The sequence below is a fragment of the Drosophila subpulchrella genome, chromosome 2L (genome assembly GCF_014743375.2).
Source record: "Drosophila subpulchrella strain 33 F10 #4 breed RU33 chromosome 2L, RU_Dsub_v1.1 Primary Assembly, whole genome shotgun sequence".
Lineage (NCBI taxonomy): Eukaryota > Metazoa > Arthropoda > Insecta > Diptera > Drosophilidae > Drosophila > Drosophila subpulchrella.
The window spans coordinates 23,973,606-23,998,106 of record NC_050610.1 but is presented as its reverse complement, the minus strand read 5'-3'; the positions used below and the strand labels follow the sequence as shown (position 1 = coordinate 23,998,106).

The window sequence follows — 24,501 nt, the reverse complement described above, 5'->3', positions numbered from 1 at the left end:
GTTGCCGTTGTTGCAATTGCCTAAATTATTGGTTATAAATAAATGCTTTTGCCATTGTCGTCGGCAGCGCAGCCTGGGACTTGTTCATTTTGTCTATTTTTGGCTCTGTAATTGCCAATTTCTTGGGCTTATTGTTTTTTGCTCAGGTTCCCCTATATATAGTATAGGAACTCTGTTTGTGTATCAATCTTTTTTTGTTATTTTGGGACTGTCGTTGCTGGGCACGTCTGCGATCAGCCCAAAAGATCTTCAAACTTCCATTGTTTCTGAAATCGTCGCTTCCAAGAAACCGACCAAAAACCCCATGCCAACATTTTACGCACAGCAAAAACAAAAATCACCGGAGAACAGCCGAATTCTAAACTGCCAAATAAATGGAATGTATTTTAGATGATTTATCTAGACGCGATGGAACAGCCAACAAGCAGAGGAGAGCATAAAATTGAAACTTCTACCTGGAAGTGTTAAAGCTCCTCAGCTTTATAGGCCGCACCCGGTTCGTTTCCCCACCTGCCCGTGGATTCCTATTGAGTTTCGACTTGACTCGACTGGGCTCGATCACCTTGACCGCACACCAAACACGAAAAAACACAGATACCGAGATACTGAGATACTGAGAGAGAAAAAATTTACATATCGTCATTTGCCACGGCCCCAAAACCCGAAGAATCTCAAAGAACGAGCTACAAAACAGCAATAACAACAAATTGGCCAGGCGAATTTTCGCTTGGAAAGGCTAAGGAAAATCTTTGAAAGCATCGAAGATGATCATAATCATTAAAGTTGCAAAGGTGAAATGGAAGATGCTAACAATACATTTTACTGATATGCATAAGCCTCTTAGAATTAATCTGGAAATCAATTATTATTGAACTTTCATTGGGGAACCGTTTTGACAGACTTAAAATAAGATTGTTACTATAGTGTTTACTGAATATTTTATTATTCCTTATTAACATTTATTTAAAACATTTACATCATCCATTCATGATAATTTTACTCGATTGTTTTACAACTAAAATATTGTTCTCTATACGATTTCCCATTATATCATTCCACAATAACAAGTCATTAATCAAAACTTTAGTCGCAATAAAAATCTTCTAGCTCAGGGCTGCTTGCTATTTGTACACGTTTTGACAGGTGATTTTTTGATTTATAAGATCTGTCTTATGTTTATTCATAAAGAACAGGCATTCTTCGCATTCAGTAACCCTCAAAAAACCTGACTAATGCATGCATAAATATTTATTTATTTCGTTTTAATACGTTTTCTATTTTTGTTGTGTTAGTTATACAGGAAATTAGCATTTGATAGTTAATTGCAAATGCCCGAGAGGCGGGTATTTGTTTCCCCCCAAATCGTTGTGCTTTTTTGGCCCGTTTTTGTGCTAAAATATGCGCACCAATAAATATTTGGCCAGGCAATTCACAATTCACAATAATTGCGGCGACGAGGAGGTGTGGAAATGTGGAATTATGGCATGCAGTTTGGACCGCGACGGGTCTAAACTAACGATTTCTACCGAGACTCGTCGCTGCAGAGCTTCCGATATCGTGCAAATTACTTTCCAATTAAACAGCAATTTCAATGGTCGAGGAAGAGAAAGAGTGGAATGGCAAAATACAGGTTGCAGTCGTGGCAAAATCATAATTATAAACTAATTTGAAATCAAGATGCCCTTCTCAACACGTCATTATTTCAGGAAAATGCCAAGATCCCCTTCTGGATCTTCCTTTCCTCCACTTCCACGGCCTCTCCGCCTTTATCGCTGGCCATCTAATGGTGTTTGCCCGGTGTTACCCAGGTCTTATTATTCCGACTCTATCTCTTTCAAAGCGAAGAACCGTGCCCAGGGGCAGGTGTAAAGATGCCATAACTCAGAAGATTTCGCAGCGCGGCATTTGAACTGGAACTTGGGCTCCAGGCCGCAGAATGGAGTTGGTAGGCAGTATATTGTTGTGTCTTGATTGAGTGAGCCGGGCGGAGAGAATAAGAATTCAATTATGCAGCAAAATGTCACATGGGACGGCTGGGCTGGCGAAGGGAACAATGGATGGAGGCAGTGCCCCTTTCCTCTTCTTCTGGCTCGAAGATGATGATGCTGGCTGATGTATGAAGTGGCAAAATCGTTGCAGCCAGGCAACAAGTGAATGTGCAACTTGGGGATCTTCTCGGCTGCTAAGACTTCGGGGATGGGTAGATGGATGACTAGATGGCACGGCTTGGAACTTGGAGCTGCCGCGGCTACTGAACAGAATTAGCTTTCAATTTGAACGGCAGAAGGAAGCTGGGCCTTGGCGATAGACTGTGCGTTTGGGTCTTGGAACAGTGGTTTGACTTTAAATTAGCCCAAATAAACCTAGTTAATATGGTAATTTAGTAAGTTAACAACTAGGAAATTGTCTTTTATATGTTAAAAGCGCCTAATATGAAGCTGTTATTTCTATTTTGCATTTGCTGGGCTCAACTGATGTTATTCTTCAAATGGAATAGGAAAAACATTTTACCAATTGGTAATATAAAAAATATCTGTATTTCTTTCGCTACGTGCCTCTTCTGGAAAATTGAAATATATTGTATATAGGGCTTTTACCTAGAAATTTTTATTATAGTGCTCACTAATTTCTAAAGAAATATATTTAATAATCAAAGATAAGATTTGCATATCAAGAGATAGCACATTTATCTGATAAGTTCCCCAATCGATTAAATAATAACTGCATAACTTTCGAGTTCGCTGTAAAGAATGATATCAGGGCTTTTCCCCCTTATCTTAACCCACTGTTCGCGGGGCCTGAAAAGCCGACTTAATTAAGGCATAGCGCAGAGATAGAATAGGTAGACAAAAATAAAAAAGAAATATATAAATAAAATGCCGCCGTAGCGGAAGATGTCGCCGGGAGTTTATAAACTAAACTCTTGAGCTCGAATCAGAAGGGGGACCCTGCCCTCAACTAAATCCGCGGATGGGGCTCTCTTTTCCAGATCTTAGTTTCAGACTTTTGCCGACTTCAGCTGGTTTTTATGAGGAAATCTAATAGCCAGGGCCTAGAGATGATGTTGAATCTGAAGCAGCTGCGGAGATGAAGCTGTTGGCGTTAAGAAGTCGATTTGGTTTTGCCGCTGCTGTAGATGATGTTGCTGGTGGAATGGAATGGAATGATTGATGATTTGTTGGCTGTGTATCGCGATAAGGTTGGTGGGCCCCATTTGTTGGCCCCCATCGCTGAACAAAGCAAAAAGAGCGCCGGAGATTGTGGATGAGGCAGCCAACTTTCTGGGCATTGTCTTCGGGTTACCTTTGCTCATGTTTTTGAGCGACAGAGAAGTTCGTGCTGATAATTGTGACACGGCCCCATGCAAAAAAGAAAGACTGCGCAGAATGGCGATCCGAAGTGCAGAGTGGCTGGAGAATATTCAGACGATGCCTCCTGCTAATTGCAGCCACAGACAGGCAACTGCAGACAGACAACCCAGTACAAATAGCAGCAACAAAGTTAGATAGATAAGCCCAACCGCCAAGACGGAAGGGTTCTTAACTAAAAAGACGATCCTCAGATACTCTTCTGTAATGTATATAGAAAACTTCTTATACTATAACTAGAAAACATCTTCAATAACTATGCCATCACTATGCATTATATTCTATTGATAATGTTACCATAGGATTCAAATCTTTGGAACTATGCGTTTTAATTATTAAATAATGCTCATTAAAAATAAAACTCAAATTACATTATTAGTTCCGGGGTAAAAGTACCGAAAATTAAAATATATTCACTTATTTGTAAGTGTTCCCATCATTTTCTTCACAATCATCTAGTGCATTTTCTCCGCATCAAGCAGACAAGACGGAAAATGGCGATAACCATTATCTTAGAGTTCCGAAATACATTTCGCTAGAAAAATCTTTTGCAATATCTAAAAACAAGCTGTCGCAACAAAACGGAACATGCTAGATAACCCATCCAAGAGATTCGACCAATATACCACCTGGACCTCCGAAGCAGAAGAGTTGACTTCTCTTATCTGCTTGATGGTGCTTAGAATGCGCAACTGCCAACTACATAGCATCTTGCAGACTGTCTACTGCAGCCGAGTGTATCTCGAAGATACACTCTTTGTTTTCCTTTATTTATCTAGTCTTTAGCTAGTTCTTTTGTTTTCACACTTGCACAATTGTTTGCCTTGGCCTTATCGCTCTGAAGTGTTACCTTGATGTTTAACAATGCAACTAACCAACTATAGATTTAGATAGCAACCAGATGACCCCAATAGCGATCGTGGATGATACAGGTGACGGGTGAGTGGACGGGTTCAATGCACTTGACTCCGCTGGATGGCTTATACACAGCTAATTAACCTAGAAAAATGCAAATTTCTGCAACACACCCACTTCACATACACACATGCTTACGAAGGGGGGCCCCAAGAACTGAGAATAATTTCTAAGCCAAACAATCAATCAACGTTGGTTGTTGGTTGTTGGCCACTTGAGCACGTTAAGACTGGAAAGGAGGATACACGAAGGTATGCCATAGGACGGGGCATACAGGATGGGTGTGCAAAAGTAATATTTATTATGTGTATACTTCTCTGACAAACAACACAAGAACTTGGCTCTGAGGCCCGGGCACACTGGCAGAAACTGGGAACCAACTATCCTATCCTATCCTCAAAGGGCCAAAGGGGAGCCACGAGAGGCCGAGAGACGAGTCACCGAGAGAATGAGGTCTATAGCGACGACTCCACTGGAGACCTGGAGACGGAATGGTGTATAGGATGGCATGGGACTGGGATGGCATGCTGCCAATAGCTCAATAACACCCCGGGGACCAATTGAGATCTTTTTGGTGGGATAGGCAGGCACCTAGGACACCGATGGCCAGCCGACTTGGCCAAACAGTGAGGCAGAGAGGGTAATACAGGGAAGAAGGGAGACCCATAGACAAATACTCAACGGGGGCATACAGTTCGAAATGACACCCGATTTCGGACAGTGAAACAACTTGGGTTCCTAAATGGATTTTGAACACTTTTTGTCATAAAATATTTTTAACAATAAGGTGTGAAATATTTGTAGAGATAATAGGTACTTTGCCATTTTGAAAGAGGTTTCTTTTAGATAGAAAATAATGGTTGTTTGTTTTAAGTATTCTTTGTTCCTAAAATTTCTTTGGCAATCTTTAGTAAATAGTATTTATTTTTCTTAAAAGTAACTTTTTATAGAATTCAAAGTTTTTTAGTTGTCCGGACCCACGGTGTCCCATGCCAATTGTTTTGCCAGACAAATAGACGGCCGCCAGAAACAGCAAAAAGTCCACAATTACTGCCCATGGGTTAGATCTCTTGGTGGGCCTAGGTCTTAGTCTTAGTTTTAGTTTTAGCCTAAGTCAAAGTCTTAGTGGGGTGCCCAGTCACGCGCCTGGAAAGAACAAAACAAAAACAGAGTGGCAAGATGAGATTTTCCCGGGGTTATGGGGCCTCAGAACCTGAAAGCCTTTGACCCGACCTGTCAACATGGCACTGCCCCCAAAAAACACGAGCTCCATCTCCTCGAATATAATGGGTTCTGAAGTGGATGTTCGCTGTGATAACTGAAATGTTCCGCTTCATTGACTTGACAATGCATTCTGACATCCGTTTTGCACCTCGTCGCGTTTTTCTTGGCCTTTGTTTTTGCGCATTTTCCTGTACCGCCAACTACAAAGGGAACCCCTAACGATAGGTGGTCCTATGGCTACAGCCAAACCATCTCATACCATCCGATCCCAGGGACAGGTAATCCGAGAGCCGTGTTAGGGACGCTTTTGCCGGCTTCATTAGCCTTCGGATCGGCGACAGACAATGCAACAATTATGGCCCAGCATTTATGCACTAGTCAAAACCCAGGCAGAAGACAGGCCAACATGGACATATGGACACATGGACACATGGACACTCTTCTGGAGCAGAGAGCGGGAAACAAAAGCAAAAGTGTTGCTAAATTTAGAACGACTGGGGAGTAGGAAAATCGGGGCCTAGTCGGGGGGACTAAGCCTGTGAGGTCTGTCGGTTGAGTAACCGCAAAAGGGGACCGCTGGAGGGGGTCTCGAGGGGTCTTGAGGGGTCTTGAGAGGGGGAGAGCTGGCTGACTGCTGCCGACGCCTTCTAATTGCCGCTCGACGAGCGGAAGCCAAGAGTTGAGTTCTATTTTTACATACATATACATATTAGCCGTAGAGCAACTGCATCGCCAAGAAGAAGGGGAGCCAAATGTGGAACAAACCGAGCCGAAGGAGTGCGGAGAACACGGTTCCCAGTGCCCAGATTTGACTTTAAAATGTCTACAACCAGAGGGGTTCTTTAATGACAACCGTGGCGAGGTCCCAACGATTTAAAAATAGTTTCTAAGTTAGCCCATTGCATTGCCCATTTCGAACTATAAACTAAAGAAATAAACCAAATATCAAAATATCTTATATGACATTATAATATAAGAATTTCATATGTTTCACAAATGAATTTCCCAATAAACCCACTCTTTCCCGCTCTGTAGGAAACACTTGCTTAGTTTCTTAGCTAGGGTGTTTAACCTTAGATCTGCCTACTTATGAAAAAACCTACCCCCGTCCTGCCCCACTTCCTCTTCCACTTCCCATTCCCCATATCCCCGCCATCACCATCGACTTGTTGACACAGTTGTTCTACCCACTGGCTATTGACTCAAATGACTTTCACACTCAAATAGTAAAGTTTATTTATTTTCTTTTTTGTGAACACTTGACTCCAACGCTTCGCTCAGCCCGGGTAATTCAATATTGTAACTCGAGTTATTTATAAATTAGGAAATGCTGCCAGGAACAGCTAAGCCAACAAATCGATCAACTAGTTCTCCAGTTTATGGATCATTTACATGCACACATATCCGTACCCCCTGCACTCCGCAATCTCATTTCTCGATTCCCCAGAGGGCGACATTTTTCACGGCTGTCAAGTGCTGTTGGCCTCGGGTCTCTCAGAGGGTAATTCTCTATGAGTTCTCGTTGTTTTTCGGCTCTGTGACTTCCTCAATAAATGGTTAACAATACAATACACTATGTGAGTGTGTGAGCGTTTTGTGCTAATTTCATGGGGGTCATTCTGGCTCTGTTTTTTAAGATCAGTCACGCAGTTGAAGTATGCTCTCCCCTGCTCACGGACACATTTGAAGCTTTTGGAAAACAAAATTTTGATTTCTACGCGCACTTAGCCCACAAAAAGCAATTTCCGCCTCGGGCCAAGCTGCGCTAGAAATCTCTCGCCTATCCGCATAATTTTTGGGTGATCAATTAAAGAAAGACCTGGTCCAATTTGGCAAACAGACAAGAGGCGAGCCAGAAATTGCTTTTGACAATCGCATAATTAATTTTCGCAGGCTTTTAGAGAAACCCGGCACTTGTGGGCCGTCAGTGTAAGCTATCAGAAAAAAACTAAACAATATAATAAAACATTTGTCGACCCATAAAACACAGACAAAAACTGCACAAAATTCCCTGTCTACAGAATTGAGAACGAGAACAGCAATAAAAGAAACAACAGATCAGAATTTATTAGGGTCAGTTGTTTAAAAATACATCTTCATAAACTAGAAACGAAATGAGCACAAAATTATAAATTATTAATTAATGAGCTGACAGGGCAGATGAAAAACAAAAGGGAGCAGGGTAGAAAAAGCATAATGAAATCGTACAAAGAATTATAAAAAATATAAGACCAGTTCCTTTGACTAAGCACCTTTATAAGTAACCTTTTCCCAAAATCTGGGTTCCATTTTTGTCTGTATCTTAACTCATTCACCCTTACATTATCTTAATATCCAAAAGATATAAGATTAGATACTGCCTACCCAAATGATGCCTAATCTGGAATCTTTATCTTTCGACAAGTGTTTAGAAGCAGTTGACATATCTCTCCCGCTGTTATTCTACCACCTTCATTTGCATAGTCTAACGAAAACCGAAACTTTCCCAATGGTAAACTACTCTTCTGGTTTTGTTTTTCAAATAGGCGGGACCGCGCTTAGTTTTCTTCGATGTTTTACGACGACGATTTTATGTTTATTAAATACAAATTCCAAAACTTATCAAGGCATATAAAAAAGCCGGTTGGCCTTTCAGCTCTGACTTCGGAACTCTGGCACGGTGTTTTAGTTCGGGGCGTTGTATTGTCGTAAATTTTTTGTAACCCAGCCCCGAACCCGGGTAAACATAATAAACGATTTTCACTTTTTTCTCCATCTCTTTTTCAATCTAGGTGGGTTTTTATGTTTTCTATGCTTTGATTAGTTTTTGTTATTTTAATTAGTTTTCAGTGGCATTTTTCGTATCGTTATTTTCTTTTTCGAATTCTAAGCCCAGATTCCAGTGAAACGAGAAAGCGAGAGTTTTCCTTTGTCACGCCGCAATTTTGTTTGCTTCTTAAATGTTGGTCGTCTTCTGGTGTTTTTTAGTAACTTGATTGAACGAAAGTTTCAAGATTAGAAGATGTTTTTGCCCAAGGGCGATCAATGCTTTGGGTCAAGTTGATGAATTAATCTTGGTCAAAACCTTAGTTTTTTTTTTAAAAAGTTTCTTAATTCAAAGGAATTGTGTCAGCCCTGACAGCTTTTACTGGTTAGATTAAGCTGTTTTATTTAAAAATGTTTTAATTAAAATTGATGATAGTTCTGATGAAATGAGTAATAGATCATAAATAAATTTATGCAGCCATTTAGGTACACAAATTTACGAATAATCTTAATTTCCATTCTTTCTTGTTAACGTACTACTGCATTCCTTGGGTGAAAATCAATTCGTGTTCACAACTAAATTAATCCCTGCAATAGAAATTCCTAATAAATTTTATAGGACTACCAAATGCCCCCGTACTCCAACGCGAAGCACAAAAACTAAAACCATAAGAAAATCAAACTTTCAGAACTTGAGAATAACAAAGAAACGCCCGCACAGAGTTGGAAACTAAATAAAGATTTATATGGAAAGCCCGAAAATAAATTTATGCGCTAGCTTTTTTCGAGGGAAACTTCTTCTGAACTTCAAAGTACAGTGTATATTCGTTAAACTGAACACATAGCAAGGTCTTACAAAATTTAATATTTTTAGTTGAATTTATTTGAGAAACATATATGTACTTATCTCTGTGTTTTAGATAAAGTTTTGTAAAATTACAATTTTAGTCACTTTGAATGAAATTAAGTTTCTTATTATTTTACTTGTTATTGTGCCGGAGTACTCAACTGCTGGGATATGGCAAATTTGGCCTGTATTATAACACTTAAATTTAAGGAATATGTCTAAAAACCTGAATTGAAACTAACCTAACTAAAATGGGTCTGTTGTCATGAAAATTACTATCGTGTTTCTGCACTTCAAGAGGTTTTTATCGAGAACCTTGTTGTATTATTATTTATCATACATAAATTAACCCTAATTATGATTTATACCACACAATTTTCATGATTACTATAATTTTTATTATAAGGGTATACCAGAAAGCAGTTCCCTTCAGCACTTCTATTACCAAAACTTTTATGAACATATATTGTTGTCACAAAGGGTAGAATTTTAGTACTTGCATTCCAAAACGATGTATTAACCTATCCAGTGATTCCAAATACCATTGTCAATTAAAAAAATGTTTAATTTTTGGCCTTGAGATCCAAGGAACTTTCCTATCAGCACCTCTCATATCAGAAATTTCGTTTCTCTCCAAAGAGTTTGATATAAAATTTTACCAACCAAAAAAAAAAGTCTTAAGACTTTTGATTTTTGATACAAATTTGGTTTCCTATCAGCACCTCCTATACCAAAAATACTTTTATCTCCGTAGTGTTTGATATTAACTATTGGACCTGAGATTCAAAGAACTTTCCTATCAGCACCTCTGATATTAGAAATCTCAACAAATCTAGCCACCCAAAAAAAAGTTTTGGTTTTATAACCAAATTAGTTGCACCTAAAACCAAAATTCATGTTACGGGGATTCTTCTTAAATTTGGTAGCTCTTTGGTATAGCCTTTAAGACTCACCCAAAACTATGTTCTAACCATTCTGATACCTATCTGTGAAACCAAGTGCTACTTATCTCTGTAGTGCTTGATATTAAATTTTGTCAATCAAAACTTAAAATTTCATTTTTGGGCTTGAGATCCAAAGAACTTTCCTATCAGCACCTCTTATATCATAAATCTTGTTTCTCTGCAATGAGTTTAATCTTAAATTCTACCAACCAAAAAACAGTTGAAGAGTTTTGATTATCGATTCAAATTTAGTTTCCTATCAGCACCTCCTACACCAAAAATCCTAATATATCCGTAGTGTTTGATCTTAAATTTCGGTAGCCCCATATAAGGTATTACTTTCAAAACTCACCCTATTGCATTCCAAAACTATGTACTAACCTTTATGATACCTATCTGTGAAATTAAGTGCTACTTATCTCCGTAGTGCTTGATATTAAATTTTGTCAATCAAAACTTAAAATTTCATTTTTGGGCTTGAGATCCACAGAACTTTCCCACCAGCACCTCTTATATCATAAATCTTGTTTCTTTGCAATGAGTTTAATCTTAAATTCTAACAACCAAAAACAAAGTTTAAGACTTTTGATTTTCGATTCAAATTTAGTTTCCTATCAGCACCTCCTATACCAAAAATCCTATTATCTTCGTAGTGTTTGATCTTAAAGTTTGGTATGCCACATAAGGTATTACTTTCAAAACTCACCCTATTGCATTCCAAGGCGGCGGCGGAGTGCTCCTCCCGCTGGCGAAAGCAGTGGCTGCACTTGCTCTTGTTGAAAATGTTCGGCGTGAATTTGCGGCAGTCGGCGGTGCGTGCGTTTGTTGTTGTTGGAGTGGGTGGTGCCGACTTCGAGGGGGCGGCAGGCACCGTTGTTGTTATTGTGGCGGTTGACATTTCGCTACGTTCAATCGGCGAATAAAAAAAAACAGATTGGGGAAATTGCGGAGGAGAAAGAGAGTGCGGAAACGGAGGTGCTTTTAGAATTCTCTCTGAAATTGCATGGCTACTTTCTTGTGTCAGATTCAATTTGCTTTGTTTCTCATTCGATTCGCAGGGATGCGTTGTTACGTAAGCCAAGACATTGGCTTGTTTTTGTTTTGGCCCTCTGAAGCCAGCCCTCTTGTTTACTATCTCACTTTTTGGCCTTTATCAGCTCTGATATTTTTCGGGTATTTTGGTTACACACTCTGCGATAGAGAGAGACAGAGAGAAAGATGGGGAAATTATTCAATTTCGCTTTGCACTTTGATTCTTGGCTTTGGCACACACGCACACAATTACGCACAAAACACACACAGACGCCCGCGAAAGCCACACGGACACCGGACACACTCACACTCGCGCACGCTGAGAACCAGAGCTTTTCTTCTTGGCCTTCTTCGCCGCTTTGTTTTGTTTTTTTTTTTTGTCGTATTTACTCGTTTATTTCGCTATGGAGCTGTTGTTATTTGTTTAGTGGTATTTTCGTCGACCCGGTATTATTATTATTCTCGCGCACAAGCGCGCTCTTTATTTTGAAGCGACCGTATTCGCGCGCTGCTCAAAACTGAATGAGAGCGCCCGCACCGTTAAGGCCCGCAGTACCCATGCCGAGAAACCGAGAAACCGAAAGGTACGAGAGAAACGAGAAACGACCTACTCAAAACCCAAGCCGAGACGACGTCTTTATGCTCTTTCAATTGATTAAAAAATATTTGAAATATCAAGAATTATACGGGTGTTTACTTCCTTAACCAAGGTCTCGGAGAAAAAGGTCCTCAAGATATGAAAATTATAATTCAGGGAATTTTTTTGAGGCGTGCTTATTAAGTGCTTTAATTAAAAAAAACACATACATAAATCTTAAAACATTTTTGATTTTTTTTATAGAGCCTTAAGCAAAGTAATATCATAGCCTGGGTCCTGCGTCTGGGCGCCATAAAGTATGCTACACAAGATAATTTTCAATTCCGCCCCAGTCTTTTTTTTTTCAGGGCACAATAGAAAACACTTCGAAGGATCTCTGGAGCTCCGTGGTTTATGCGAACCAGAGACATCGAACGGGATCTCAATGTGCCCAAACTCGGAGACAAGCTGCAGGAACTTTCGCAAAAATATATGGAAAGGCTAAATGAGCACCCAAACAGCCTAGCCAGAAAACTTGGTACCGCTGCTATAAACAGCGCTTAACCAAGCAACCGAGTCAAAAGAAGACTAAAAAGACACCACCCTCCAGACCTAACGGACCGGATTTTGACCTAGCAACGTCACCACCCTCAACATTAATATCAAAAAATAAAAATAACGAAATTATTTCTTGCCTTAAGCAACGCTTAGACTAAGTATTGTACCATTTTTGTAAAAACTGATTAAATTAAGTTGCCAGTTGGGTAGCAGTGTGCTAATCTTAAGAATAAAAATTTCTACATTAATTAATAAAAAAAAAAAAAAAAAAAAAAGGTCACATATAACTAGCTAAAATTTTCTTTGATAAGTAAATCAATTTTTACCATTGTTTTTATAGTTATAAAAATTACCAAACGCGTTATAAACATCTGTCTAAAATAAAAGTACCCTACATTTATAGGGTATAGTAGTTCGCTCTTCTCACTCTCTCTGCTCACGCTCTCTGCGGCAGTGTTAAATATAAGAATATAAAAATTAAATCAAATATGAAAATGTATTCCTTTTTAAGTGTATTTCCTATAATAATTAAATTTAAAAAAATTTAGTTTTAAATTATTTAAAATACATTTTTGTACCAAAAATAGAGTTTGTTTTCTTCGTAAAGTGTTTCATTTCCATTTCGTTTCCGCAACACTTATAAAAACAATTGCATGCGAGAAACTTGCGCAGCATGTTGCGCTCTCTCTCTCGCTCTCTTTATTGTCATGTGCACTTGTTGCGCCATGTTGCTAGCAATAAATGTTGCTAGCGATTAAGAAATTTATCTCATAAAAAATTATCGAATAGGAACGCCCTAATATACACCTTAAACTAACTTTTTTATGGAAATATATATTTATAGCATTTTAATTTTTTTGTCGGAAATTTAAGTAAGATTAACTGTTTTAAAAAAATAATATAATGGTTTTTATTCATAGCAAAGGACAATTTCAAAAATATTTTGTAATGGTAAATGAGTACAGGTAACTGTAAAAGAAGTTTCTAAAATAAATTACAATATTTCTGTATTATATTTTTTGAAATAATTTGGATTACCGTAAAATTTTGTTTGGCAATGATGTCCAAACATTAAAATTCCATGCGAATACTTCTTACAATTTTAAGCATTCAATGAAAATGAGTGACTTATCGATATCGATTTCGATCTGTGCGAATCAGAAAGACCGCGTATGTTATTGTAAAACTTAATCGAAAATAATACCGCTACATTTTTATACATCATTTATTTATTGATATCCACACGAATAAAAACCTTGTTATATATAAAATATCTCATCTTACTTTTAAATGGCCAACAAATTTCCTGCGCTGTTTTCACAGCCTACAAATGTTGCCACACTACTCTTCCGACATGTAATTGATGAGTTTTTTGACTCGAACTGGAAAAATGAGTTATGCTGGTGGAAAAATCAAAGCCGGCAAAGGCAATAATTTCATTTCAAAAACAATTTGTTTACAGATCCCCAGAAAAGGCCGGAGCCAAACAACCCTGGAGAGCGGTACCAATAACAATAACAATTAACTGCACGCTTCATTAGCAGCCTCGGTCAACAAATTTTCAAGTGCGATGAAGAACCATTAAGGGGGAGTGAGAAATATGGGTATAATCAGGGGGGTACGGGTGATAAAGACGAACCCTTTTCACGCACGAGGGAAGAGGAAAATAATATGAGACCACACTTTAATAAATAAATAATAATAAATTGTTTGTAACAAGTATTACAACTATAGCAATGCCCTCTTGCTTTGTTTTGATTATTATAATCTTTTTGTTTAAAATATATTTATATATCAGATAGTTCCTAAAGTAATTATTAGGAATCTCATGATTTAGATGGGCTCTTTTGAAAGTCTTGTTTTTCTTTGTGTAGAACGAAAATTGATTAATTGCGCTTGTCGAGAGTTCTGGCACTTGAAGCAAAGGCCGCAGGGAAAGGGCGAAAAGGAGTCGGCCCTCGATCAAATATTTTGACTGCCACCTACCTTTTGAGGCTCTATGTAATGAGGGGATAAAGTTGGGGGCTTCGGGACCTCGGAACGGAAAGACTAATGTCTGGCGCTGCCCTCAAAGAACAAAAAAGGAGGAGCCGTTTGGAATAAAGGTGGAATGAAGAAGCCACGTAAATCCCATTTTGATTACAATGTCTTTTAGCTCTACTTCATGATGTTTTGGAGATCGCTGGTAGCAAGTACTGGTGAACTGTTTTTAAAATTAGTTAATGTCTTTCCTAAAATCCATGTTTTGCTTATGTGTTATAACAATGGGCAATATGTTGCATTAAAATTAAAACAAAATACAAAAAAAAACGACTGGTAACCAGTGAGTTCATTGACCACCTCGGCTACTGCTGGTGGCATTTACGGTAATTAGTTGATTTTGAATTTGATTCGGATTCGGATTCGGCTGGCTCTTGTGCAATTGCCGAAAATACTTCGATTGCATTGGCAGCTGCCTTGCCACCAGACGTTGCATGATAATGGCTTCTTTTCGGGTCCATTGTTGTGCCTTTTGTTGTAATACCTGCATAGCTGAAAAATGCATTACCGAATATTGATTTCGTCGTGGAAGGGGGACACACTTTTGTGTGCGAGTGTGTTGCTTTTTTTTTGTTTTTGGTAGCCACCGCCGCTCGTTTTGCACATTTTCCACTCTCATTCAAATGTCAATCGAGTCACGAGTTGAGTTGTCCCCTTTAAACGCCCCCTCGAACCCGTCTTTTTCCCAGCGATGGCACTCAAAATGAATTCAAAGTAATGTGGAAGACAAACAATGAAGAAGAAAACCTATTTCCCTAAATATTTCCAAAGTCCTTAGCGAACGTCTGGTCTTTTTTGGGAGGTCGTTAAAATTCTGCGCCTTTCAAATTGCCCAACAGATGAAATAATCATTAATGGGCAGAAAAATGACTTCATCAGGTTGTGGTTTAATATTGTTAATAATGTTATAAGAACGGAATTGAGTAAAACTAAAAAAACGAAACGATGTTTTTGTACAAAGACTCGACTCTAAAAAGCTAAACTTTTTTGTTTACCCATGTATTCCACTCCCATAAATGGTAAAATATTCCGACGAGACCGAAAAATGTTTCCCAAACATCAAATTTCATGTATCATTAACTGATCCAACGGCAATTAGTCGGTGGACTTACCCATGGAACTGGCAACTGGCAACTGGCAACAGCAACATGCAACATGGGGCAGGAGCAACAACAAGTGCATCCGATCCCGCCTTCGGGGTGTGTGACCAAAAACTCGGATCACGCTTCTTGTCGGAGCACTTGGGTTAATAAGTATCTCGTCTAGCCATGCAAATCGTGAACTGAATTGAAAATCAAAGCGCTGAACTTGAGGCAATCTGAGCTGTCAGCCCCTCCGCCTCCGCCACCCGTTGGTTCCGTAGTTCCTGCGTTTTTCGTAATCTGCGCGTGGGCTGGCACTTTCCATATCGCGGCCGAGGCATTTTCCCAAACAAAATAAGCTTTAAAAAATCGAAAGAAAAAAATTATCCACACTTTGCGCCCTTTTGACAGCCAGCGAGCCCCGATTCATGGGTAATTTAGAGAGAAGAGGGCGAGGTCTAAACGCTGCACATGAAGTCTGGCCGGGTTGTCGGGGCTGCTACATATTAAATTCATTGCAGCTGCAACACTTTCACTTTTTCTATGCTAATTTTCTCAAAATCAAAAAAAAAAGTGTAGCAGAAAATTTAAAGGAAATTTAAGGCAAGAGCCATTTCATATAAACGATTTTAAAAACTGTCCTTATGCTTGAATTGACTCCATGAGGAAAAACTGAAAATATGGTTATCTTTTGGGACCAAGGAAACACTTGAAAAGAGCAAGTTATAAAAATATTTGTAATTTTTACCAACCCCCAATTTTGTAAATAATTTATTTTAAAATTGATGCCAAGGAAAAGGGAAGCACGTCAGAGCTTTTATTCCCTATTTTCAGAAATATCCCCAAGTAAGCATATCAAGCATATTTGGGGTCCCAGCATTAAGAATTCTATAAATATTCCATGAAACAACATGACAATGATTTATAATAAACTTGCCACTAAATTCCTTTGAAGCAATAAGTCTGGACTTAACTCAAAGATAAGTTATGGATAGATTAAATGGAATAGAGTTGGGAATATTTTTAGATATAGGGAATATTTATGGAGGCGTTACTGTAACATTTTATTACAAATTCCAAAAAATGCGTTTGAAATGTGTTTCCATGATTCCTAAACGTATTTTAGATTTCATATAGATTATAATTTAAGATGATAAACCGTATAGGTTTATAACTAATAATTGTACCCCACACTTTTTGAAAAGTGAAAATTTAATTAGCAGGTACATACTCTAAAATCACAGGACAAGCTTTAAGTCCCGTTTTCTCTAGGTTTTAATTTTACTTTTAAAGAGAGTACCACCACTTCCTATATACAACACGTTTGCGTTTTAAAATACGCAAATGTATTTTGCATGCAATGCTTTTTGGGCGTCAAAAAGACTACATAACTGACCGAGGCAGGCCAAAACCTATAACGAAACCGATCCAAGGCCCCGAAACAGGCGAAACATTTTGACTTGACTAACGGAAACCACCTGCGAACAATTTTCAATCGGCGGGCAGGCAGCAAAGCCGAGAAAAGCCAACGAAAATGCCGCAAATCGACGTCTGACAGTCTTTGGCTGGTACTGGTACCAATTTGGCAGCGATTCGCGGACTCACGCCAATTCCAGGGTGTGGACCCGGGGGAGAAAGGGGCCCAGGCGGGCTGAAAGATACGGTTTTGGGAGAGGGGGGCTACGAACGTCCATAGACCTTTTTGTGAAAGTGAAATTTTTCGCAAAGTCCGCTCCAGAGTGTGCGAGTGTCTGTTTGTCTGCCAGTTGGTTTTCCTGCACTTTGATCAAGGTAGTATTACACATCTCAGGCAGTAAAGATCTACCTTTGGCAGAAAAATTATATTAGGCCAGCAATTAATTTACTTAAATAAAAAAATTTGATGGTCTTTAAAGTATTCTTCATATGGTTTCCCTAAGCCTTTTAAAAGCATTGAACACGTATACGTAATATTTTGGAAACAAACTTACAAATTAAAATTGATAGGAATTAAAACTACTAGAAAATCACATAGTTTATACTTTTGATTGACTTTATTATATGGCTAACAATTTTTCCCTGTCAAATTTTTAAATTTAGCGTTTTAAAATATATAAATTGAAAGTAATATTCCATTGTATACACCTATTCCTAATTTACTATATATTTATATTGGAACATATCTAATATCTGGAATGATTAACAACTATTTGAAGAAATACTGATAAAATGTATTAAAAAATGGATCCAGAAATGGAGAAAAATACCCTTTCAGAGCATTCCTGGTTCGATGACTTTCCCGTCAGCGTTTCCCGCCATCCGGGCCTATTTTTTTTGTCGGTTTTGATAATTGACTCTAAGCGCGTGAATAATAACAACCAGCAACGGCAGTAGTTGCAACAACAGACGTCAGCTAGGAAATCGCGTTTCATTAACATGGAAAAAGGAAAATTGAAAACTGGGGAGGGGAGGTGAAAAGCGTCACAGGCTGACATGAGCCGAGGGGCAAGGAAAAGCGTTGCAGGCCGGCCGTCCAACATTGCGTATACTTGTTGCGGTCGCCAAACTTATCTATTTTCCACCGCTTTCCGTTCGTTTTCCTTTTGATATAATACCTTTCGTTTGCTCGTTTTTCGGGAAAGCAGAGGGAAAACGTTATATATATATATATTTTTCATTATTTTGGTTGGTTTTCTTTTGGGTGACTGCGACAACATAATTTACCGTTAACTCTTCATCAACGCAACTCGGCACGCAAAGTAACAAAATCGTGGTGCGAGGAGTTTTCCATTTTCCGAGTTTCCGAGTTTCCCATTTGCTCGCTCAGTTTTGTCGTGTCTTATGATTTATTTGACATGACAGCCAAACGAACAATGATTTATTTGTCAATGCAGCGTTTTTAATGAATTTTATTTTCAATTAATTCTTTTTTATTTTATTTTATTTTTTTTGTGTTCGCGGGGCAACCGATTTGAAAGAGTCCAGATGCAGACCAAGCACGCAATTTCGACGCCCAGTTGAGATCCGAGTGTGAGCAAAGTTTTCCACACTATGGATCCACAAACGTGGGTTTCTGCTAGCACCAATTTTGTGCACCTGCTGGCCAGACATCGAATAAATAAAGCTAAAACACAGCCACAAATAAAAAATAACACACGAAAACAGATAAAAGTAGCAAAACAGAAATCAATTATGAATCACTGAGGCAACATTCATATTTCCAATAAAAAGTGTAGCAGCTGGTAGAACAAAAAATGTATTAAAAAATATTGCAGTCAATTTGATACCCTTTAAGTAGATTATAAATAAACAGCTTACTTAAAATTAGTAGGAACCGTATTCATGTGATTTTTCAACATTTTTTGAATAAGTAAAGAGAACCTTTGTTAAATATTCAAAATAAATATAATACAGTCCATGAATACTTAATAATCGTATAACTTAGATTTAATTTTTAATGAATTTTGTAGGTAATGATTTAGCAAGGTCTTGCTTTCATTTTTATCAACTAAATTAGTTAATTAATAATTATATAAGCAAGATGAAATTTAAAAAGGTATTAAGATACATTTTCATACTAGATTTAATCATACATTGATTTGGATGTGCTTTTTAGCCAACTAATAATTATAAATTGCACTTTCTTTGGCTCTAATTTAATATTTTAGTTCGTTAACTAAACAATTTTAAAATATTATGGGGTTTTTGCATCTAATCCAGCTTAAAGGAGGCATTCCCCAGCTTATCTGCGCCTCAGCAAGGGCGAGCAAATATTAATTTCACTTTTGACTGCACTTGACCCACTCTCTTTTTAACTCAAAGTGAAGTGCATCTTCGCACAGCCGGCAGAAGGCAGCGACAACGACGAGTTCGGGCCCAGAGGAGTATGCAGATAAATCATATAATAAACAGAACACAGCAGGATATCACTTCTCTGGGTAGGATGGACTGGCCCCGGCCTCAGCGACTTCAAGATTTGATTCGATGACGAGTTTCTTCCACTTGCGGGCAAAGAGTTTCGCGATTTTGCTGCTGAGTCACGGATGCTAAGGAAGCAGCTAAAACAAATTGAAAGCCGCCATAAAATTGCACAAGAAATCGATAAACTTGAGGCTGTAAAACAAATTAAATTATGCTCTTGAGGACTGAAAAACCGAAACCGAAAGGCAAAGTAAAAGTCTAGGCCATAAAGACTCATTTGATATGCGTATTTAATTGAAACTTTTTTCTTTTTCCCTCTCGGTTTATGCTGTTGGGAAATCGGCTTTATAATCCCAATGAAATTTGCCCTGTGGGCTGTCGTTTATGCCTCACCACTCGCCCCACCCAAGACTCCTTAACTCCAACTTTTGCCATTTACAACACCCAAATCTCCTGTTGGATATCTCTTTTTCTTACATAAGCCAAATGCAAGTTGCATTTGAATACAATTAGCAGTTTATGATTTTCACTTTTACAACATTTTCGGCATGAGGCAATGAAACCCCACTCCCTCCCATCGCAAATCAGAAATCAGTAATAAGAAACAAGAAATCAGCCATCGGAGTCCATCGATAAAGTGCAATGGCCAGCGGACAACACGTGTGTTGTGCCGCAGTTGTGTTGTTGGCCGTGGTAATTTCGACTCGAACAACTCATTTTCGATTGCGAAACAAGTGGCAAAAGGGCAGGCATGGCCATCCAGAGAGGCAGCCAAAACCCCAACTTAATAGGACAATTGATTGCTTTGGGAGTGTTACAAAAGCGGGGGGAAAAACACCAAATGTAATTGGTTGCAAACGGGAGGGCAGGGAACCAAATGTTTGGGCTGAAAATGGAAAATCCAAAATGATGTATGAGTATGGGGAAACCTTTCTGATCGGACATGGCTCAGGTTGGCAAACTTTTCTGTAATCTTGGGAAACACTAAAATGAATGTTGTGTATTCACTCAACCATTTTATTTCTACGACCTACAATAATTTTACATATTTTATTTAAAATAATAAGTGCCATGTTATAATTGCTAGCATTTGCAACTATATTAAAAAATACATTTATTACTTTGCATTTGCATTATAAATATCATTACCATAATAATAATTGCATAATGTTATTCACAAATGAAACACTAAGAAACGCTGGCATTCTAAACTATATCATTTAAAAAAACCTAAAATTAATACAATTACTTTTCAAAGAAACAAATTCCTATTTATTATCATCAAAACAATGGTATTTACAATATTATGATAATATTGTTTACAATATAATATAATACAATGAAACTATTTCCTTGTTTTCTCAGAGTCAAATCTATAATGTTGCATTTACATGCCCAACAACTTAACCCGCATTGAAATGAAATAAAGGCCCCCTTAAGTGCTGGAAAATGTTTTTATCCATCGGTCCGTCATCAACTTGACCCAAACACCTCATCAAGTCTGGAAGTATCACTTTAAAGCGTTTTACAAATTACGACTTAATCGCGTGCCAACCACAACGAAAAAAAGATACAAGAAAACAACGGGCAGAACAACTCGAACTTGCGACGTCAGCTGAAAAACACCGTCAAGTTCAAAGTAACAAACAGAAAACCACAAATTGAAGGGAAACTCTTTTTGGCCTGGGTTGTGGATAAGGTCATTGAAATCGCCTGGTCTTCAAGTACGTAGAGCTTTTAATTTGAGATCTAATGATTTTTTTAAATTTCCAAAATGTAAATTATCTTAATTCTCATAGGGTAATGACTTTCGTATCAAAAATCCTGGCCTTGGCTGTGAAATATTAATGGACCTGCCAGTTGAATAGTGACTTTGATTACTTGATTTGATTTTAATAATTCTAATTGCCTTTCGGATGCATTTCCTCCTCAGTCAGCCGCTTGGCATTGATTGATGAAACGTAGCTCTGACTTTGAAATTGGTTCTTGACGTTTTCGTCGTTGGCGTGCCAAAAGCATCATGGTCAACTAATACAGATCACAAATAGTAAATGCAAACAGCACAATTTATAGGAAAAGAGAAAATTCAAGCTGGATTGGCGGACCCGACAACCATTTCACTTGTCCAAAAAATGGAGAGAAAAATAAAAGTGTCAGGCGAAATTTCACACGACAGAAAATGGCAAACGGCAATCAAACAAGAACACCACTTGAATATGAATATTCGATTAAATGATGAATGCACTGCCGGCCAAACCACCGTATTCCTCCCCCACCTACAGTCAAGCCCCTCGTCGCGAACAAAGACGTGCCAAATGAATGACGGACTGGTTGACTGAATGAGGTGGCAAAAAATACACAGTGGGTTGGATAGTATTTTCTATTGTTTATGGATTATTAAATTTTAGGTATAACAAAATCACAAAGTACATGCGCCATATAGTACTTGATTTAAGAAAATATTTAAATATTGTAGACCCTTATATTAGAAATAGAAAAATATTTTAATGATATGGTAGGTATTTTATTAAAAGATTTGTGATTTGAATCAGTAAATTTAAAAATACCTCTATATCGACTCTTAGTAGTTCCTTTATTAGTGGTATACTTTATAAAGCAATGGAAATTATTGATATATTTTGAATGGCTTTCTTGAAATAATAATTCATTTATTAATTGGTATTGCAAGTGATTAATATAGTTGGTCTTATAAAAAAATGTATTGTATGTATTGATTGGTAAATATTATATAGCTTTGTAAGAGACAAAATAAATTCTGTTTTTCTTTTAAAAAGGTGTTAAAGGCTTATCCCATACATTAATTGACTACTTTTAAGTTAGGACTCTTACATTTTTTTAACTTTTCCTTCGAAATCAGATATTCTAGTTGATATAATATTCAAGACCCAGAAAAATAGTTCTTAGCCCACGGTATTTCCGCCAGTTGGACGAGTGGGAGTCGAGTGGAAGTGAGGCACTGTAGTCTGAAGAAGTGTAAGTAGCAGTAGCCCCTGTCTTTTTTTGCCCTGGGCTTCTTGGTGGAGCAGCTGTCGCTGCCGTTGAATTTCGCTGTTCGCTGGCTGACATACGCCAAAAAATGCCGGCCTCCTCCTCGAAAAGAAACCGAAAAAACAAAATCAGAAATCGTATTTTGCTATAATTTAATCAAAATTGGAATTGCGGCCTGTCCCCACATGAATATTCCGCTGGGGAGAGTGTTTTTTTCCTCCTGGCCGTCCCACCGCAACATTTGCATTCGTTTTTATTCGGCGATTCGCTTTTGACAGTGTAACGGCCGCAACCTGTCATAACAAAAAAAAATGTTTAAAAAATGGCAAAAAGAGCAAGTTACAATTTATGTTTGATGGACATTCGTCGGATTGGTTGGGTGAAATTTTGATGGTGGCGACAACGTTGATGACGTCCCCAGTGGGACATTGATGGCAGTGAGTGCGCTCTTTAATTAGCTGCACACAAAACACCTGGGCCGAAAGGAAAACTTTTGACTCGGGCTTGTCAACGCCTGAATGGGAAAACGGTGTTCGAAGTGCCTGGAATACGGTTTACAATCCGATCGGGGCTTGTAGATTAGCCACGGCCTCAACACTTTCAGCCAATCCGTCGACACTTGTCAGGGAGTCGTAAAAAGGCCACTCCCAGTCGGGCCTAGGCACTCATAAGTATTCATATTCCAAGCTCTAAACTTCGGCCAAGTTATGTTCATGTTTTACATCAAACACTTTATGGCCCATGTTTTTTGGGGGGGGAAACGCTATTCTAATTTGATGTTTATAGATTTTCAATGCCTGATAATCATGATAAAATTGATATTCGAATGTACCTCTTAAATATTCCAGGTGTGCTTAAGCTTAACAAAAGATGTTTGATGAGATATTTGGATATGCGTTTATCTGAATACACAGATTACTTTATAAAGCTAAGCTAAGCTAAAAGTTGAGAAATGCGTAGCCGCCCTGTTGCCAAACATTGATAAAGATGAATATAATAAAGTTCCATTTCCAATCAGCAGTTTATTTATATTTTTGAAAAAAAAAAATATATTTTTTTGACAAAGCCAACTATTTTTACAAAATATCTTACAAATATAGAAATTCCAAAGCTCTCTAGTTTTTTAAGACCACTTTGTTTGATAAACTTCCTTCAAAATTAAAATTTTCTTAGTACTATTTTATTAAAATTCACACACTTTTGGATTAAAAGTTTATCCCAAACACATCTCTCCCACCATTAAGAACTATAAATATCCACAATATGCCCATAAAAATTATTCACATAAACAAATAGAAATCTTTGGCATGCCTCGAAGCTGCATAGAATTAAAAACCAATGAGGGAAAAATTTGAATGCACGTGTGTTAATCATAAATTTTAGACATGTTTCAAATGCAGTCGGCGGTGGAAGAGTGGACAGATGGACAGAGGGACAGAATGACAGAGGGACAAACTGATGGACTGACGACTGGAAACGTTTCGGCGGTGGCGGCGTCCAAAAAGCGAACGCAGCCATAATAAACGCATGAAAATATGCCTGAGGCGTGCGCCAAGCGATTTCACCTACAGATATACGTTTATATATATACCTCTGAGTACTCCGCAGAGGCGGCGTAAAAGGGGAGACTTTCGGGGAAAAAGGGGGCCCGGTCGCAACCACGTCGACTTGTCACTTTTTTGCATAAACGCACCCAATTTTCGATGCGTATATGAGTGAGAGCGAACGAGACTTTGGATTTTACCTTTGGTTTTGGCTTTGGCCACATGCCAGTGCGTAGTCAACTTTTCGTGGAAGGGGGGCGTTAAGAGCCCGCCGCGCCTCAGTTTCAGTCTATTAAAAGAGCTGCAAGCTGGGCTCGGTGGTTGTCAATTTTATTCCATTATTTTCCCCCAACTACCGCTTTTTGTTTTTGAGCTTAATGCTGTTGTAATGGGCCAACAAATTGCCATTGTGGCCGCTGTTATCCGAGGTCTTTGCGCCTGATCGTGTTGTGAATTGGCAATTCGAAGTGTTTTTAGCCAGCTTCGGTGGCAAATGTCACAGAACTCAGACACAAACGTGATGGATCAACTGGGGGATAGAACAGGAGGGATTTCAATTTGTTTTGCAAATATTTGTAGCCCAAGCGTACCTTATTTTTGGGTATCTGTAGGTTAAAAACCTTTAGCACCTAATTCAAGTTTTTATATTTTTATATTAATTAGGTTCTGGAAACATCAGTAATATTTTTCATAAATGCAGATCGAACATTGTATCC

The 24,501-nt window shown here is 38.3% G+C and overlaps 1 protein-coding gene across 3 annotated transcripts in view; it reads right to left on the bottom strand.

Annotated features, from left to right (window-relative positions):
* The window catches only part of LOC119548605 (protein outspread), an 88,566-nt gene extending 76,983 nt beyond the window's left edge, over positions 1 to 11,583 (bottom strand). For all 3 annotated transcript variants that reach the window (XM_037855961.1, XM_037855962.1, XM_037855963.1), the window contains exon 1: positions 10,750 to 11,583. In XM_037855961.1, the coding sequence (XP_037711889.1) occupies positions 10,750 to 10,941 (192 nt within the window). In that variant the 5' untranslated portion in view covers positions 10,942 to 11,583. The remainder of the gene's footprint in view (positions 1 to 10,749) is intronic.
* Between the last annotated feature and the right edge of the window lie 12,918 nt (positions 11,584 to 24,501).